This window comes from Ptychodera flava, chromosome 20 (genome assembly GCF_041260155.1).
Source record: "Ptychodera flava strain L36383 chromosome 20, AS_Pfla_20210202, whole genome shotgun sequence".
Taxonomy (NCBI): domain Eukaryota; kingdom Metazoa; phylum Hemichordata; class Enteropneusta; family Ptychoderidae; genus Ptychodera; species Ptychodera flava.
In genome coordinates, this window is record NC_091947.1 from 10,103,532 (window position 1) to 10,120,608 (window position 17,077).

A 17,077-nucleotide genomic window follows, 5' to 3' on the forward strand; every position below is an offset into this window, starting at 1 on the left:
GGTATATTCTACCGTTAATCAACTTTCACTTCAAAAGTTATATGACGGGTAAGACAACAAAATACGTCTTATTAGAAGCTACGGGAAACTTGAACTGTGCAACGGTGAGGAACGTCTAGACGCAAAGCCAATAAGGAGATGAAAGATGTGACGCGATTCCTATATCAAATTTTAAGGTTTTTTTGCATGGAATTCATCAATTAGAGGAAAGTGTGTTATATCAAAGCAAGTGTGAACGGTAATCATTTCTAAAGTGAACGTTCATACCTGAATATTCTCGGTATAAGTATCGAATGGTTTCAAAGCCGCCAATCATATATATAATAGAGCTAAATGAAACGCTATCCCCTAGTCCAAGGTGACTGTTCTTCTGTACAAGAAATTAGTTGTGTCTTGCCTATCTACTCTACCTTTTGGAACAAGATTAATTCACGGAATTAAATCACTACAGCGAACAACTTTGCCCTGGCTTATTAAAATTCATTTTCATTGAGCCGATTTCTCCTATCAGCATCTTTTTCTTCGTAACCCGGTTCCGTTTTTTGTGTCAATTTTCTCTCCGCAGCGTCTGTCCGGTTTGTTTTGAATTCAGAATGCGCCCCAGAATAGATATTCAGACTCTCATATTTTTTCAATATTCTTTAGGTCTACTACTTGTGGGAGCTCATTTTGAAGCTCATGGAGTAGATAAAGTTTGAGAAATTCGAAACTTTAACTTTTCCCATCGGATCAACACGAGGTTGGTGGCCATTTTGAATATCAGGTGTCGGAAAATATTATAGAAATAACGGCGACGCGCAGACGATTGACGCTCGACCAATCAAAATGCGACAGCCAGGGCAGGGAATATAATGGATAATTTCTTCCTCTAGTACCATAAATTTTGCACGGTGACCTTTGATTTTGATTTTTTTATTGCGAAAGGGAATGGTTGATAGTTTTCTTTATAGAAATTTTAAATAATATTTTAAGTCTTTCATTTCAAGGTGCGTACTACCTTAAATCAAAAAATACCTAGGGATGAACCCATGGATCTTCACAGGAGTGGTCGAGATGGGGCTGTGCAAATGTAGGCGGGTTTTGCTTTGTGGTGTTTGAACCGTGTCTAGGACTGTGGAATTTCATAAAGCAAATGCATATTTTCACTCTCCTACCCTGTGAAAAGAGGCAAGAGGCAGTTCTTTAATTATTCTAACAGTTTTCATTCCATATTACCGTGCCTGTTTGATCACTCTCTCCCGAGACCCAATAATTATCCATCCCTTGAGGACATTAAATCCGTGAGAATAATGATACGACCCATTTCTTATGTTCCCTTCAGGCACTGAGGACTTTGTAATGTCCAGAAGACCTAAAAACCACTATATCGTTATGCTACATAGCTGTGAGATTGAGACTTTTAGGTCATAGTTTACAAATGTGCACTTGAGTTTAGGCGGCGTAAAATAAATTCTTTGTTTGCCGTCCGCGTGCGAGTAGGTTTTTGGACGAAATCTGAAACATATCGTCTGCTCGAAAATACTGGGCGTTGTGCCTTCCTTTGTCCGCAATGACATATTCTGAGTGCCATCACTCAGGGGTTTACTTAAATGTCGCAAAAACGCGAATGTCGTATGATCGTTTTAATACAAATCAGACTACCTATCGTAAAGGGGTATATAAGCCGCTTTACGTATAAATTGTACCGTATCTGCACCTCATGATGTAGTGGACTACAGTGTATAGTATGATCGATCGACTGTTTCACAAGTTAATTTCTTCCTCAAAGTTTTCAAGTTGGCGGAAGAGCGTGAATTGTTTTGGTCTCAATATAAGACGGATAGAAAACAATTATTGACTGGTTTAGCTTCGAATACGAAACGGAACTGAAATTCCATCAGCTTTTCCGCGATCACGCGATTGATCACGATAATCTTATTGGATCTGCAAGCAGGTACCGCAGGTGAAATGTTCGTTGTTGAATGCTCCAAATAGTTCGTACGCAGTTGAAGTTGCTCTTACTTTGAACATTTTTTGTGCTACAAAACGATTGGATCATTTTATAAAGAAGTGTTCAGAATTTATTTCCAGGGGGCCTGGAGGATTTTCAGGGGGTCACCCATTTTCCCCAAGAAAAATAGGGGGGGGGGGCAAACAAAAATACCACAATCTTTTAGGGGGGCTAGGAAAAAAAACATCAATTAAATATTTGCCTAGAAGTCCTGATCTATAAAATTACGCATGGCTGTCAAAAATATCTGGTGAAAAATTTACAAATTTGCTTAGCTCCTACGTGGAAAAAGGGTTGATTTTCCAATTATTCTGTATGTCCATCCAGAAGATCAGATTGTTGAAATATTGACCATAACATCCTGTGTACACAAGAATTTGCTGTAGTCAAGAAGTGATTTCAGTGTGTATGAATCAAGGAGAATTGTGGGTAGGCTCACACATTGTGTAGTGATACTAATACTTTAGAATCCCATTCGTTCTGATTTGTATGATCAAGGATTTCTCAGTGAAAGCTGGCAGAAAAGGCCAAAAAACAAATTAACATGTTTTGTTTCATGTCATCTGAAATATGCGCATCATGACAATTTTAAAGTTTGTTAAAAAATATGAAATATGCATAGCCTGTCAACTTTGAAAAAAATGTACCGCTGACAAAATGTGAACTTTGACGTATCCTGGGTTATCTGCATTATGAACATTGAATTGTGAATGGAACCAGAAATATAAAATATACATTATGTGAATTCATGTCATGGATAAGGTGTTCTGTTCAACAGAGGTTCTGAAATATTCCTCAGGATTGTTGCTTTCTGTGGCAGCCACTTTTTGTTTTATGGCAACCAAATTTGAAAAAAAGAAAAGAAAAGAAAACACCAGTTGGGTTACCCGAATGCTTGATTATTCATAATTATTTATGTACTTGATTATACTAGGGTGGTTACAAATGAATTTGTGTGCAAGAATTGGATTTTGGAATTTCACCAAAATGTTGATTCACATGGTAGTCGAATGAATAATTTTTTCCAATAAAAAATAGGTAAATCTGTGTATTTATGTACTCTTGATCATTCATATTATTGTACTTAATTAGACTAGGGTGGTTACAAATGGATGTGTGTGCAAGAAATTGGATTTTGGAATTTCACTGAAATGTTGATTCTCTATACATGGTAGCCTATGGTGAAACTATGAATAATTTTTTTTTCCGATACAAAAATAGGTAAATCTGTGTATTTATGTACTCTTGATTATTCATATTAATGTACTTAATTAGACTAGGGTGGTTACAAATGGATGTGTGTGCAAGAAATTGGATTTTGGAATTTCACCGAAATGTTGATTCGCTATACATGGTTGCCTTTGCTGAAACTGTGAATAAGTTTTTTCCAATACAAAAATAGGTAAATCTATGTATTTATGTATGCTTGATCATATTAATGTACTTGATTATATTACAAATGGATGTGTGTGGAAGAAATTAGACTTTTTAATTTCACCCAAATGTTGATTCACTATACATGGTAGTCAATGATGAAACTATAAATAAATTTTCATCAATACAAAAATAGGTAAATCTGTGTATTTATGTACTCTTGGTGATTCATATTTATTTTCTTAATTAGACTAGGGTGGTTACAAATGGATGTGTGCAAGAAATTGGATTTTGGAATTTCACCGAAATGTTGATTTACTATACATGGTAGTCTATGTGAAAACTATTAACAATTTTTTGCCAATATAAAACATAAAACTAACATTATCTGTGCATTTATAGACATTTGATAATTGATATACACTTTGCCATCTGTCCCATATGTTTTTGTCTCTTGTCTTTCAACAGTTTGAATTGTTCAAGGTGTTTAATGTAGGATACCATTGCATCTTCTTTGCTTGTGAAGCTTGTAATGCATACAAAAAGTCAGACTAATTCATATGAATTTATGGCTCAGACTACAAACTGCAACAACAACCGCGCATGCAACAACAAAATTTGTCCGAATTTCAGGCAGCAGTGTCCGATGTCGCGCCTGGAGCTATATTTAGTAACAAACCTGACATCGAGATCGGCGCTATTGAAAGTCGGCTAAAAAAGTAGTTGATACACAGAATTCAGAATAACTAGCCTTTAAAGTTAAAGCCAAGGGAGCATTTAACTCAACAGAAACAGTGCTCGGGACTAGTATTTTTTGACAATTAAAAAGGAGGATTTGTACTCAAAGCTGTTATGATTTGTTCAGCTACCCACTCTTCTTTACTACAAAAATTCTAATTGTATGAAAGAGAGACGACTACATACTTTTTATACTCAAACACCATTGGAACTAATTTGGGATAATTGGATCTTCATATTTTTCAAATTTTTTAAAAATGTTAGGTGCCATATAGCTGAGTGTTGCAATATTACAAATTACTCAGAAAAACAATTGTATAACTTAAAAAGAAAAGTAGATAAGCTTACTTACATTTATAGATTAGTCCGACATTACGTCACCATCCAATTATCCCAAATCAGTTCCAATCGTGTTCTCAGTAACTTTTGCAGTTTGATATTTGGAATTTTCAGGTTTCGAAAGAACACCTTTTTGTGCTACTCCAACATTTTGAAATTCATAGTGTACAGGTTGTCATAACAACTATGACTGTTAGTTTTTTCTCGTATTGTTTATCTTGTTACCTCGTCTTGGTCTGCTTTTACTCATGGGTTCGTCTGGGCTTGTTGAGAGGGTACTGGTAATCTTCAATTGACTACACGAGATGATCAGAGTTCGTTGGTACTACATACTAGACTTTAAGTTCTTGGTAGACAAGCTTTGGTCGTTCTGTTCTCCTGTCCTGTCTGTTGTATTTTTCTCTCTTGTCCTTTGAATTCCCTTTCCCGTATTATTTTAGAATGTGATTTTAAACGTATCTTTAAGGCTTGGCTTTGATCATACGATAGATATGAATTAAAGATAAAATTATACGTCCAATCGTAAACATCAATACAGGTCTCGATCTTAAATTTACATGTCACAATTAATATACAAATGTCACCGAGACACCCTGCAAAATTGAACCCATTACGTGAAATTCTCACGTTCCTTCATTAAGTGTTGACTACCATCATTCTTAATATAATTCAAATATATTCTTGTTTTCTTCAAAACTTCGTAAACATCCTCATAATACGTAATGTGCGTCTTTTTGCATTTGTCGCAAGTATGCTTTGTATTCATAATTGAGATCTTGTTATTTTAATTAATAATTTTGCTTGTGCCTATGACCACCTAGTGCATAAACCTACAAACAATCTTCGTAACACAACCAGTTGATTACTATCACACTGTGTGATACATTATGTACTGGTAGAGTGTTTATTGCCATTGTTTATAATGGAATTTCTGTTCAGACTCACAGTCACCTAAACTCTAAGTATTTTTGTTGTACTTATACAAGCACCAGAAACACTGCATTGTAAATGTAACAGATGATTTTTCATACTTATGGCCCATAAACCGATGGGAAAGTTAAAGTTTATGCGATTGATCTATGTTGTGGTTTTTTTTAGTGTTTGTTTTGTTTGGGGTTTTTTGCTGGCTGGTTGGTAGGTTTTTTAAAAATCCAAGGACGGCAAACAAACAATTTTCTTTACACGGCCTTACGCATCTCAAAACTTAAAAAAAAAACAAGACATGTAACAACAGTATTGTTATGCACAACTTTGAAGTTTATTGCGACATGATTACCATGGATACAATCATCAAGGTGAATATTTATTCTGGCGGGATAACTCACTAATCTCCGAACATTACCGGAACTACTTTTTATGGGGGAGACATGCTCTAATGGTACATAAAATCATGCGTCGTATACAGAGGTAACATTGTTTTCAAGATCAAGGCACAATGAATCAAAAGACTATCTCTGACGTCACTTCCTGGTAAACGTCATCATTGACCATTTACATATATCAACTTTCAACATTCCCTTTGCGTGGGTATTATTCGGCTACGGCTATGGGATCGTTCTATAAAAATTAAAGATATACTGTCACCTGTTCCAATTTTGCCATAGTTACCATGGAAAGAGAAAATCTAACAATCACAGATTTTAAGCGGGTGGCCGCTTTTAAAAAACAGCGCCCCCACATGGGCATTTTGAATACCAAGGAGAGCCCCTTTGACCATATATGGGCATATTTAGATTAAAGGTGACTGTATACCTTTAAGCTTGCCTTTGCTAGATTAAGTAAGTATATACAGAGCTAATAAAGTAATCCAACAAATTACAACCAGCTCACATGGATCCGTCTGTACTTGCATGATCAGACACTTTTAATTCTGAGAAGTTAACCAGACCAGTCAAATACAACGTCCATCGAATAAATAATGTCCCATTTTTTGGCATACATAATTGAACGAACATGCGACTTAATCTATCTGGCTATTCAAATAATTTCTTTTCAGATTGTGAACTTTTTTCAAGTGATGTATATGAATGATAATTGTGAAAGTAAAAACCACGCAGACGATAATATTCGTCGGTAAGACAAAACTTCTTCAATCGTCTTCGTATAAGTCACGACCGTCTTCAGACAATTCTTTCCACGTGACATTGAGTGACATTTGAATATCTAATCCAAAGTAAATGAAAAGAAATATTGCTACATATTTTAATGTTCATATTGAAGTGATTTGGAAACCACATTTTGTTTTGTTGCATCTTTCTGAGATGTACAATTAAAAATAATTCATGACCGCGCCGACAGTGTCAAACAAATAAAGTGTCATGTCTGTCGATCACGGTTCCCGAAATAAATGGCGCCGTACTAAAATTGCTAACTATTAACTCAAACTGTCAGCAGTATTGAGAGATTAAGACCTCGCCATTGGAAAACACGATTCAAATATCTGTGAACTACAATGTGGAAAAATAAAGTAGGAGAAAGGCACGACCGTAATTTCAGAAGTATCTCCCTACGTTAACCCATGCCATTGCTTTCTGATATTTCACTTGGGATCCCATTTCAACAGATGTAAATTTTGTTGAATAAGTCTTGCAGAAATAATGAGTCCAAATACCATTGGTGATAGCTTTCACATATGAACGACGATATGTCCGACGCCGGCGTCTAAATTTAGGGACGTTTCGTTGAGTTGCAGAATGATAATACGAGAAAATATGTCTTGTCTTCAGGAATGGAAGAGGACACGACTGAATTAATCGAAAGCATGCAAAAGTCCGAGTCAGGCTGGCGTACGACTGCCCTGAATATCTGAATCTGAGCCTGAATCTGATTCCCGTACAAAAGCATTTTGATCTGTCGGCATGTTCATCCGTAAAATGATGTGTCTATTTTGTTTTATATTTCCTTGGTAGAATCTAATTTCATTGTGAGCCTAGAACTAAAATCATATTCCTTCTAGATAGGGTCATTTTAGCCAGCCCACAGAATGATATGCTGTGCTTCTTAATATTACGCAAAGGTCGAGGAAGGCTTTCTGCAAGCTTGGTCATTTTGACCCACTGCAAACTAAATCAGAGTGTTAGATTGACTCGCTATCAAACACGCTCTCCCTTTCAAGTTGTAAAAGAAGACAATAATTAAGCAGTCAAGAGAAATTGACGTAAAAATCACAGTTTTCTAATTCAGGAATCATCCCAATGGAAAGAAAGGAACTTAAGAAAAATTTCGAATGCGACGTAGAGCCGCGCGCAAGAAAAATGATTATGAACCTGACAAATTCGTTTCGAATTCAAGAATTAGGGACAGGGGCCGTTTCTAATATTTATGCTCTTTCGGGTCTTTTCTAACGATGCTCTAACGATTGTCTAACACTGCTTTGGACTCTATGTGAAAATGTAATGTCTGGAAATCAGTCTTGAACTGTGCTGGTACACATTAATGATGGTAAATAATATTCTCTTGAGAAGAATATCGACCTTGACCTTCTTCAAAGTTTCCCGGATGTTCAAAACATTTTCATCGCTATCGCAAAATTCATCGCAAAACGGGGTCAACATCATGTGCTTGCTAGAGGGTTAGACACGCAATCGTAGGTGCGTAAATTGGGAAAAGTACATATGTATGTGTGTCTGAAATCTAAAGCTATAAATCACAGCATCGTTTTGTATTTTATACATTGTTGAGCACGTCCGTATCTACTCTTGGTGCAAAAATACGAGTATGGCCGAAAGTGTCCATCGAGATGAACTCTTCGTTTATAATGCTTCGAGAGTTATGGCGAAATCGTGTCGTTTTTGGCAGTTTTGGTCTGGTAAGATGTTAACTTCTCAAGTGTTGTCGTGGCGATGCTACTGTCGTCGGCGGCGGCGGCGGGAAAGAGAGTGACCCTTTCAGTAGTTCTCGTCGTGCAACGTCTGGTAGTCTGTTTGTTTGTGAACGGTGTAAGACACCGGGAGTTGTTCCTCCATTAAGATAGACTGTAATTGGATATGAAAGACATTGTTATGACTAAGTTGACTGCTTTACCCTTTCCATGCACATTGTCAATTCACCCAATATCAAAACTGTGGCGACCCGTCTTGTCAGAAACACGGGCACGTCTACCCTACGTTCAGCCGATGCAACTGTACACAACATTTGTCCGTTAAACACGTTTTTAGCTCTCGGAGTAAGATACAAATATGTTTGAAAGGAATACAAAGATACACCCGTCTATTTAAACTCAAATGAAACTTATAAATATCAAAAATGTGAAGCCTTGAAGGGAGAATTTGAGTCGCCGACATCGGAGCGAGTCTATAGCTGAAATCTAAAAATTATACATAAATCGCTGCTTTTCCACTTTTGATCGAATCGGATGTGCTGTTCTCATACTTCTCCATAGAGAGCAATGTGCATCACCTCATGGGCCTCTCAGCTTACCTGTTTGTCTTCAGCGGAAGGAGGGTCACGTAGAAAGTAGCATAGAGGGCTGTAGATGAAGTTGACAATGGCGATTCCACGCAGAAGCCTTCAAAAGAAATGTATGTAATGGGGTTGTAAGATAATCTTTAGATAACTTTTATGGAAAAAGTTAGTGCTATACCTACTATCATCACAAAGTGCGCATTTGAACATTTTGTGTACTCCCCTAAGGCGCTCCAAATCGTTTTTTATTTTTGCCTATTGTACTGTGAGGAACTGGATACAAGTTATGCGGTGAGATGCCTTTCCGGAGTAAGTGCTTGCAGGTCCAAGTCAGTGACCATACCGATGAAAATCTGCTACCGGTCACCCTTCCTTGCTATGTCATGTACAAGGAGGTTTTATTGGGACAAAAATTTGGCACAGCTCAAAGTTCTAAAGATTTGCCTACCCGTTATCGAAAAACCCTTCAATGTTGGCTATGTGCATGATAGTGTTAAGGTAGTATGCGCCTCAAAGTGAAAGACTTAAACTTTTGCTCAAACTTTCCTAAATGAAACTTTCCTAAATGAAACTGTCACCCATTCTTTTACCAAATCAACAATAAAAATCAGGGGTCACAGTGCAAAGTTTGGAAGTAGCGAAACAGATTACTCAACATTTTGCGATATTTGAAATTCAAAATGGCCGCCACCCCCGTGTTAACTCTATGGAGTAAAAATAAAATTCACGATTTACAAAAGACTAAGACGGTGAAAGTTGTTCTTTCTCCAAGAGCTGTGAAAAGAGCCCCCACAAGTGGTCGATCAGAAAAGAATTGTAGAAATTTGAGAGCCCGAATATCTAGTCCCGGACATTTCAGGGAGAGTAGGATGTGCAACGATATCGGGACTTTGGGGACAACAGAACTTACTTTCAAAGTTTATCATGATTTTGATGATCTCAAATAATGAGTAACAAGGGTCTTAGTCGTTCAAGTCCGCTGAGTCAAAGACAAGAATATTGTTCTATGTAATAATGATAAAGTATTGACGACACATATACAGACAAATATTGACAGGGTCAATGGCGGTAACTTTCGAGACATTTTCGTTGTTTTTGCTGTCGGAAATATGAAAACATTTTTCTGCTTGCCCTAACATGCTGAAATACGACGTATGGCTTGCAGACACAACGCTTTGAGTGAAATATGAATCCTAATGGCCTTGCAGATACAACGCTTTGAGAGCAATATGAATCCTAGTGGCCTTGCAGACTACGCTTTGAGAGCAATATGAATCCTAGTGGCCTTGCAGACACAACGCTTTGAGTGCAATATGAATCCTAGTGGCCTTGCAGATACAACGCTTTGAGAGCAATATGAATCCTAGTGGCCTTGCAGACACAACGCTTTGAGAGCAATATGAATCCTAGTGGCCTTGCAGATACAACGCTTTGAGAGCAATATGAATCCTAGTGGCCTTGCAGACACAACGCTTTGAGTGCAATATGAATCCTAGTGGCCTTGCAGATACAACGCTTTGAGAGCAATATGAATCCTAGTGGCCTTGCAGATACAACGCTTTGAGAGCAATATGAATCCTAGTGGCCTTGCAGATACAACGCTTTGAGAGCAATATGAATCCCAGTGGCCTTACAGACACAACGATTTTAGTACAATATGAATCCTAGTTCAGACTAAAATTCAGGGGTCAAAAATAAAATCGGAGATCACACACATTATGACTTTGCCGACAATTAGTGCATGGGCATTCATTTTGAGAGTGGAATAAGGTGCTATATTTTACACAAAAAGAACAAAATTAACGGAACAGTTTTAACAAGAAGACAGCTACAATGTCAGACGTACGTATACCATTATACCTCTATACATACCAGGGAAATCCTATAGTTTTGACGATTTCGCCACTGAGTGCTGGTCCTGTTGGGAAGCGAAAACCAATTGCTCACATCAGACTTCGCAGAGTACGATATAAATAGAACATTCTGAAAGGACGTATCGCAAAAAAGTAGGTCCCAATACTATGGCCCGTTTTACAATCCATCAACTGATTCATAATATTGGATACTGAGAAATCGATTTGAAGGATGCTTGAAGCGTGTCTCATATCACCAGGAGTGTGAAATTACAATGGCGGCGGTAATGTAATTTTGCGCAATCGAAATTGAATCTTTTCATATCGCCGTTTCCATTGTAGCGCAAATCATTTCAGCCGTTACTTAGTAAATGCGTTTTTACTTGTCACAAACCAAAGTCGTAATTTTTCATGGTGTCACTTTCTCTCGGGAATAAATAGAAGCTTTTTGGTTTGCATATTTTAAAGCTTAGATTGTTTTTCTCGTTGGACTCTCTTTTTCGAAACTTATGAAAGGTGTTGACAGCGAGCAGTCGATTTCAAGAGTTACTTAGCGAGGACTCACCGAGGGCGAAACCTATACAGAAAGCCACGTCAGCGATGGCATAGACACTGCCATAGACAGACACGTGACGGAGATCGACCAAGAAACCCATAGTAGGCATCATAGATGAATCTACCATTCCTGAAAGCAGACGAGTGTAAGGTGTAAACCAAAAGAAGTGTACGGCAATGTGACACCAATAAAATCATCTGCCCGAGCGTATATGCTTGCCAAGCTTAAAGATAATTCCAATAAGAAGGGATGATTCAAATTAAAATCGGAAAACAGATTTAAAATAAATTTTGCGTTCAGCCTTTCACTTGTTCTTGCTCTGAAATTATTATGGAACCATTGCACGCAAGATGGTAATATGTCAGACATGTCAGTCATATATATATATATATATATATATATATATATATATATATATATATATATATATATATATATATATATATATATATATATATATATATGTGTGTGTGTGTGTGTGTGTGTGTGTGTGTGTGTGTGTGTGTGTGTGTCCTCGAGGGAAATTACAGTGCTCGATGCTAAAAGCTGGGCGTTATAAATAATAACACATAACACTGTTACTTAAGTTTCATACATCCCGCCAATCTTCAGAAAGATATATATATATATATATATATATATATATATATATATATATATATATATATATATATATATATATATATATATATATATATATATATTGTTACGTGCAGAGAAAACGAACAAAAGGGTGAATCAGCAGTTTACGTTTAAACAAAATTTATTACAAAAATAAAACTAATTGCTAAGTCAGGGATAAAATACAAGCTTTAAAAGTGTACAGACTACTTATCTCAGCTGGGACGGCAAAGCTCCAGTCTCAGAGTTGTAACAGTCAGTTGGATGAATGAACAGTCCTTGCAGGCTTGAAGCTGCACAAAGTCCACAGTATAAATCCAGCGTTGGCAGTGAAGGTCTTGAAAAGTCTAGAGAATGACTACTGCTGGAGTTTAGTAACACACAAGAGACACGATCCCAAAAGTCTGACTGGAAGCTGAGCACGTCCCTTTTATAAAGGCATATAAGAACAATCTAGAACTTTTATTGACATGCTAATTACTGTTCTAAAATTATCTCCCTTACACAACTAATCAACTTTCCAGAACATTCCAAACATGACTAATTGAATTCAAGGTTGTGAGGTCATCAAGGGCAGTGACCTTGAGAATGTTCTAGACTAATTGAACTCAGGTCATGATGAGTGTGGGGGAAATGACCTACATAACACACACCCCCTCTTCAAAAAAGAAAATTTTTCAAAGAAAAATCTTTCTTTTACAAATGTAATCTTGAAAAGGATTTAAGTACTCAAATTTTGTTTTACTCTAAAGTAAAATTTCTTGAAAGTGAACAACAATAAACTCTAAATACGAGAGAGACAGTCTGCAATTAAATTGTCTCTGCCTTTGATATGTCTAATGTCAAGATTAAACTCCTGTAACATTAAACTCCATCTTAGCAATCTCTGATTTTTGCCTTTGAATTTCTGCAGAAAAACAAGAGGGTTGTGATCAATATAAACCACTATTGGCTGATTTGAAGAAGTAACATAAACTTCAAAATGCTGTAAAGCTAATATCAAAGATAAACACTCTTTTTCAATTGTAGAGTAGTTTCTCTGGGATTTGTTAAATTTGCGTGAAAAATAGCAACAGGATGATCTACACCATGACTATCCTCTTGCAATAAAACAGCACCAGCAGCCGTATCACTAGCATCTACAGCTAATTTGAATGGCAAAGTGAAATCTGGTGCAGACAACACTGGGGCACTTTGCAGTATGGCTTTAAGTGTATCAAATGCCTGTTGCATTGCTCTGACCATATAAACTTTACTTTCTTTATAATTAAGTTAGTCAAAGGCTCAGTAATTGTAGATAAATTTGGACAGAATTTTCTGTAGTAACCAGCCATACCGAGAAAGTTCATTAGTTTTCGCTTGCAATTTGGTATGGGAAAATTTGAAATGGCACTGGTTTTGGCATCACCAGGTTTCACCTCGCCCTGTCCTACAGTATGCCCAAGGTAAGTCACCCTCGCAAAACCAAACTCAGATTTGGCAAGGTTGACAGTCAACATTGCTTTACTCAGTCTCTCGAAGAACTTCCGCATGAGCTTGATGTGTTCCTCCCAGGTGTCACTATACAGGATGACGTCGTCAACGTAAGCTGCACACCCGTCTAGCCCGGATATGACGTCGTTGATCATCCGTTGGAACGTTGCCGGAGAGTTCTTCATTCCGAATGGCATCACCTTGTACTGGAACAATCCGTCTGGTGTAACAAAGGCGGATATTTCACGAGCACGATCCGTCAGAGGGACTTGCCAAAATCCCTTCAGTAGGTCAAATTTTGTCACATACTTGGCTTTTCCCACTCGGTCGATGCAGTCATCAATCCTCGGGATTGGGAAAGTGTCTGTCTTTGTTAAAGTGTTGACCTTCCTAAAGTCCGTGCACATACGATAACTGTGATCTGATTTGGGAACAAGTATACACGGCGAACTCCAGTTACTTTTACTGGGTTTCAATAAAGTCATTGTCCAGCAGGTATTTGACTTCTTCCTGGAGATATTTCGCTTTTGTTGGATTCAGTCTGTATGGATGTTGTTTTACAGGCTTACTGTCCCCAACATCAACGTCGTGATAGATGACGTTTGTCCTCGTTGGAACATCTTGAAACAGGTGTTTATATTCGTGGAGCAGTTCTTTCACCTGTTGTTGTTGTTCTGGCTGGAGGTGTGCCAACTTTGTAGACTCCAGCTTCTCCAGGATTTCTGAGTTCTGAAGCTTGACCGAGCCCAGCTTTGAGTTTAGAGTATTTTCACTCAAGTCAGTTTCAGTATCACTATCTTCATAATGGCCAGAACTGACTGTACTGACAGGCTGAGTTATAGTAGGATTATCCCTATCCAAATATGGCTTAAGCATATTTATGTGACATAGCTGTTTTTGTTTTCGCCTGTCAGGTGTTATTATGATGATGTAATTTAAATCACTCAATTTCTTATCAATTAGGTATGGCCCAAAGTAACGAGCATGGAGTGGTTTGCCAGGAATTGGAAGTAGAACAAGAACTTTTTGACCTGGTTCAAACTTCCGTTTTGAGGTGTTTTTATCATATTTGGTTTTCATTGACTGCTGAGATGACTCAAGATTTTCTCTGGCTAATTCACATGCTTTAGAGAGTTTGTACGAAATCTGAGACATATTGCAAAATATTCAGACAATCATCATCGTCTGATAGGAATTTCTCTTTAACGAGCTTAAGTGGGCCACGGACTGTGTGTCCAAATACAAGCTCAAATGGGCTAAAACCAAGAGACTCTTGAATTGACTCTCTAACAGCAAAGAGCAAAAAATGAATTCCTTCATCCCACTGCTTCTCTGTGTCAAAACAGTAGGTCCTAATCATGTTTTTCAAAGTTTGATGAAATCGCTCAAGAGCACCCTGACTTTCTGGATGATAGGCGGATGACCTATACTGTTTAATGCCTAGCTGATCCATTACTTGTTGAAAAATTCCAGACATAAAGTTGGAGCCTTGATCGGACTGGACACATTTAGGGAGGCCAAATAAAGTGAAAAATTTGACTAAAGCTCTCACTATAGTCTTTGTCTTTATGTTTCTCAGTGGTATGGCTTCTGGGAACCGAGTTGATGTACACATTATTGTCAGCATGTACTCATTTCCTGATCTTGTTTTTGGTAGGGGCCCAACACAGTCTATTAGTATCCTACTAAATGGTTCTTGAAATGCAGGAATTGGCTGTAAAGGGGCCTTTGGATGGTTTGATTCGGCTTTCCTACCATTTGACATGTGTGACAAGTTTTACAGAAATGTGCTACATCCTGCCTGAGATTAGGCCAATAAAAGTGACTGAGAATTTTATGATAAGTTTTCCTGACTCCTAAGTGACCAGCCCAGGGCGTTTCATGGGCCAGGCGCAATATTTCAGCACGATAGGGCTTTGGAACCACAATTTGATGTTTTATAGCCCAGTCGTCATCAACCAAAACATCTGGAGGTCTCCATTTACGCATGAGAATACCAGATTTTGTATAATAGGAAACAGAGCTATCTGAAGTTTTACCTTCATCATCTACCCTGTCAAACAAAGACAAAATATCTGGGTCTTTGTGTTGTTCTGCAATGAGATTTGATCTAGAAAATGTCTGACTTTGGTCAGCAGAAGTTTTACTGGAAGTTTCAAATCCACGAGGGATAACGGAATGATCCGTGTCAAACACCTGACTGAGAAAGGTGTCATTTAAGTCAACATCTGTGACATTATTTTTGAGAGTATTTTGATTCTCAGAAGTTTTCTTGACATGGCTCGAGTAATGGCACATGAAGGAAATAAATCGGGTATCTCTTGTTCAATTGGCTCTGGATCCTGATCTAAACTAGGATTATCAGTCACAAGTGGATTAGTAATGACCTTGTCCCCAGCAAGGTCGTTTCCAAGAAGAAGGTGAATCCCTTCAAAAGGCAAAAAAGGCCTAATACCTAAAGTCACAGGTCCAGAAACAAAGTCCGAAGACAATAGACATTATGGAGAGGAACAGGAATGTAGTCATGACAATCTACCCCCTTAATAAGAACTTTAGAACCTGAAAATGACTTTTCAGAAAACGGCAGGGTATCTGCCAACAAAAGAGACTGGGAAGCCCCGGTATCTCTTAAAATTTTGACAGGGGTAGCGGAAGAAAAATCACTAGAAAGTGATATAAAACCATCATGAATAAATGGTTCGAAAATACCCATAATGCTATCTTGAGAAGAATGACCTTGACCTCATTAATTGGGGTTGAGAGGGATTTAACCTCAGAAAATGTGTTACACACATTATTAGACTCTAATTGAGTTGATGAAGAAATAAAGCCGGTGGGCTTAGATCCACTTTGACCACTTTGACCTTCACGTTTTCTTTTCAATTTGAAACACTCTGACATTAAATGGCCATCTTTCTTGCAATAATTACAAGAAAGTGTACCGAACTGTTTGTCAGAAGGAGATTGAGACTTGGGATTTGATGATGTGGAAGTGTTACTTGAATTTTGTGAACTGTTGTCATTTGATTTCCTACTCTCCTTTGAAAATTCTTGGATGAAAAGGACGAGTTAAATTTACCTGCATTGTTTCTGTATGAAAAGGACTGGGATGGTTTGCTGAGAATGAGATTTGTGGGTCAATGAATAATCATCGGCAAACGTGCAGCAACCTCCAATGTATCTGCCTTTTGTTCATTGATAAACGTCTTGATGTCACTCCGGATGCACCTTTTAAATTCCTCAATCAAAACAAGCTGTCGTAATTTGTCATAATTCTGACTGACCTTTTCAGAAGAACACCAACGATCAAACAGTTGTTCTTTTGTTCGAGCAAATTCAACATAATTTTGATCCTTCACCTTCTCACAATCCCTAAATTTCTGACGGTAAGCTTCAGGCACCAACTCATAACCCTTGAGAATTAATTCCTTCACAGAATCATAATTTGAAGCCTGTTCTACTGACAACTGAATGTAAATTTCTCTGGCTTTACCCACCAAAGCACTCTGCAAAAGCATAGACCAGGACTCCTTAGGCCAATTCAGACTCTGAGCAATTTTCTCAAAATGGAGGAAATATTTATCAACATCCTTTTCTTTGAAAGGGGGAACTAACCTGAAATGCTTAGTGATGTCAAACTTGTCTGAAGGGAAGAATTTTCCTGACTGTCCAAGCTCTAAACGTTTTATTTCTACCTGCAATCGCTGTTCTTCTAATCGCAATTCTTTT

The 17,077-nt window shown here is 37.6% G+C and overlaps 1 protein-coding gene across 7 annotated transcripts in view; it reads right to left on the reverse strand.

Annotated features, from left to right (window-relative positions):
• Positions 1-5,677: 5,677 nt before the first annotated feature.
• The window catches only part of LOC139119989 (synaptic vesicular amine transporter-like), a 57,439-nt gene continuing 46,039 nt past the window's right edge, over positions 5,678-17,077 (reverse strand). For all 7 annotated transcript variants that reach the window (XM_070683964.1, XM_070683967.1, XM_070683970.1 and 4 more), the window contains 4 exons: positions 11,264-11,383; positions 10,718-10,763; positions 8,861-8,948; positions 5,678-8,415 (listed from right to left, as the gene is read on the reverse strand). In XM_070683964.1, the coding sequence (XP_070540065.1) occupies positions 8,329-8,415; positions 8,861-8,948; positions 10,718-10,763; positions 11,264-11,383 (341 nt within the window). In that variant the 3' untranslated portion in view covers positions 5,678-8,328. The remainder of the gene's footprint in view (positions 8,416-8,860; positions 8,949-10,717; positions 10,764-11,263; positions 11,384-17,077) is intronic.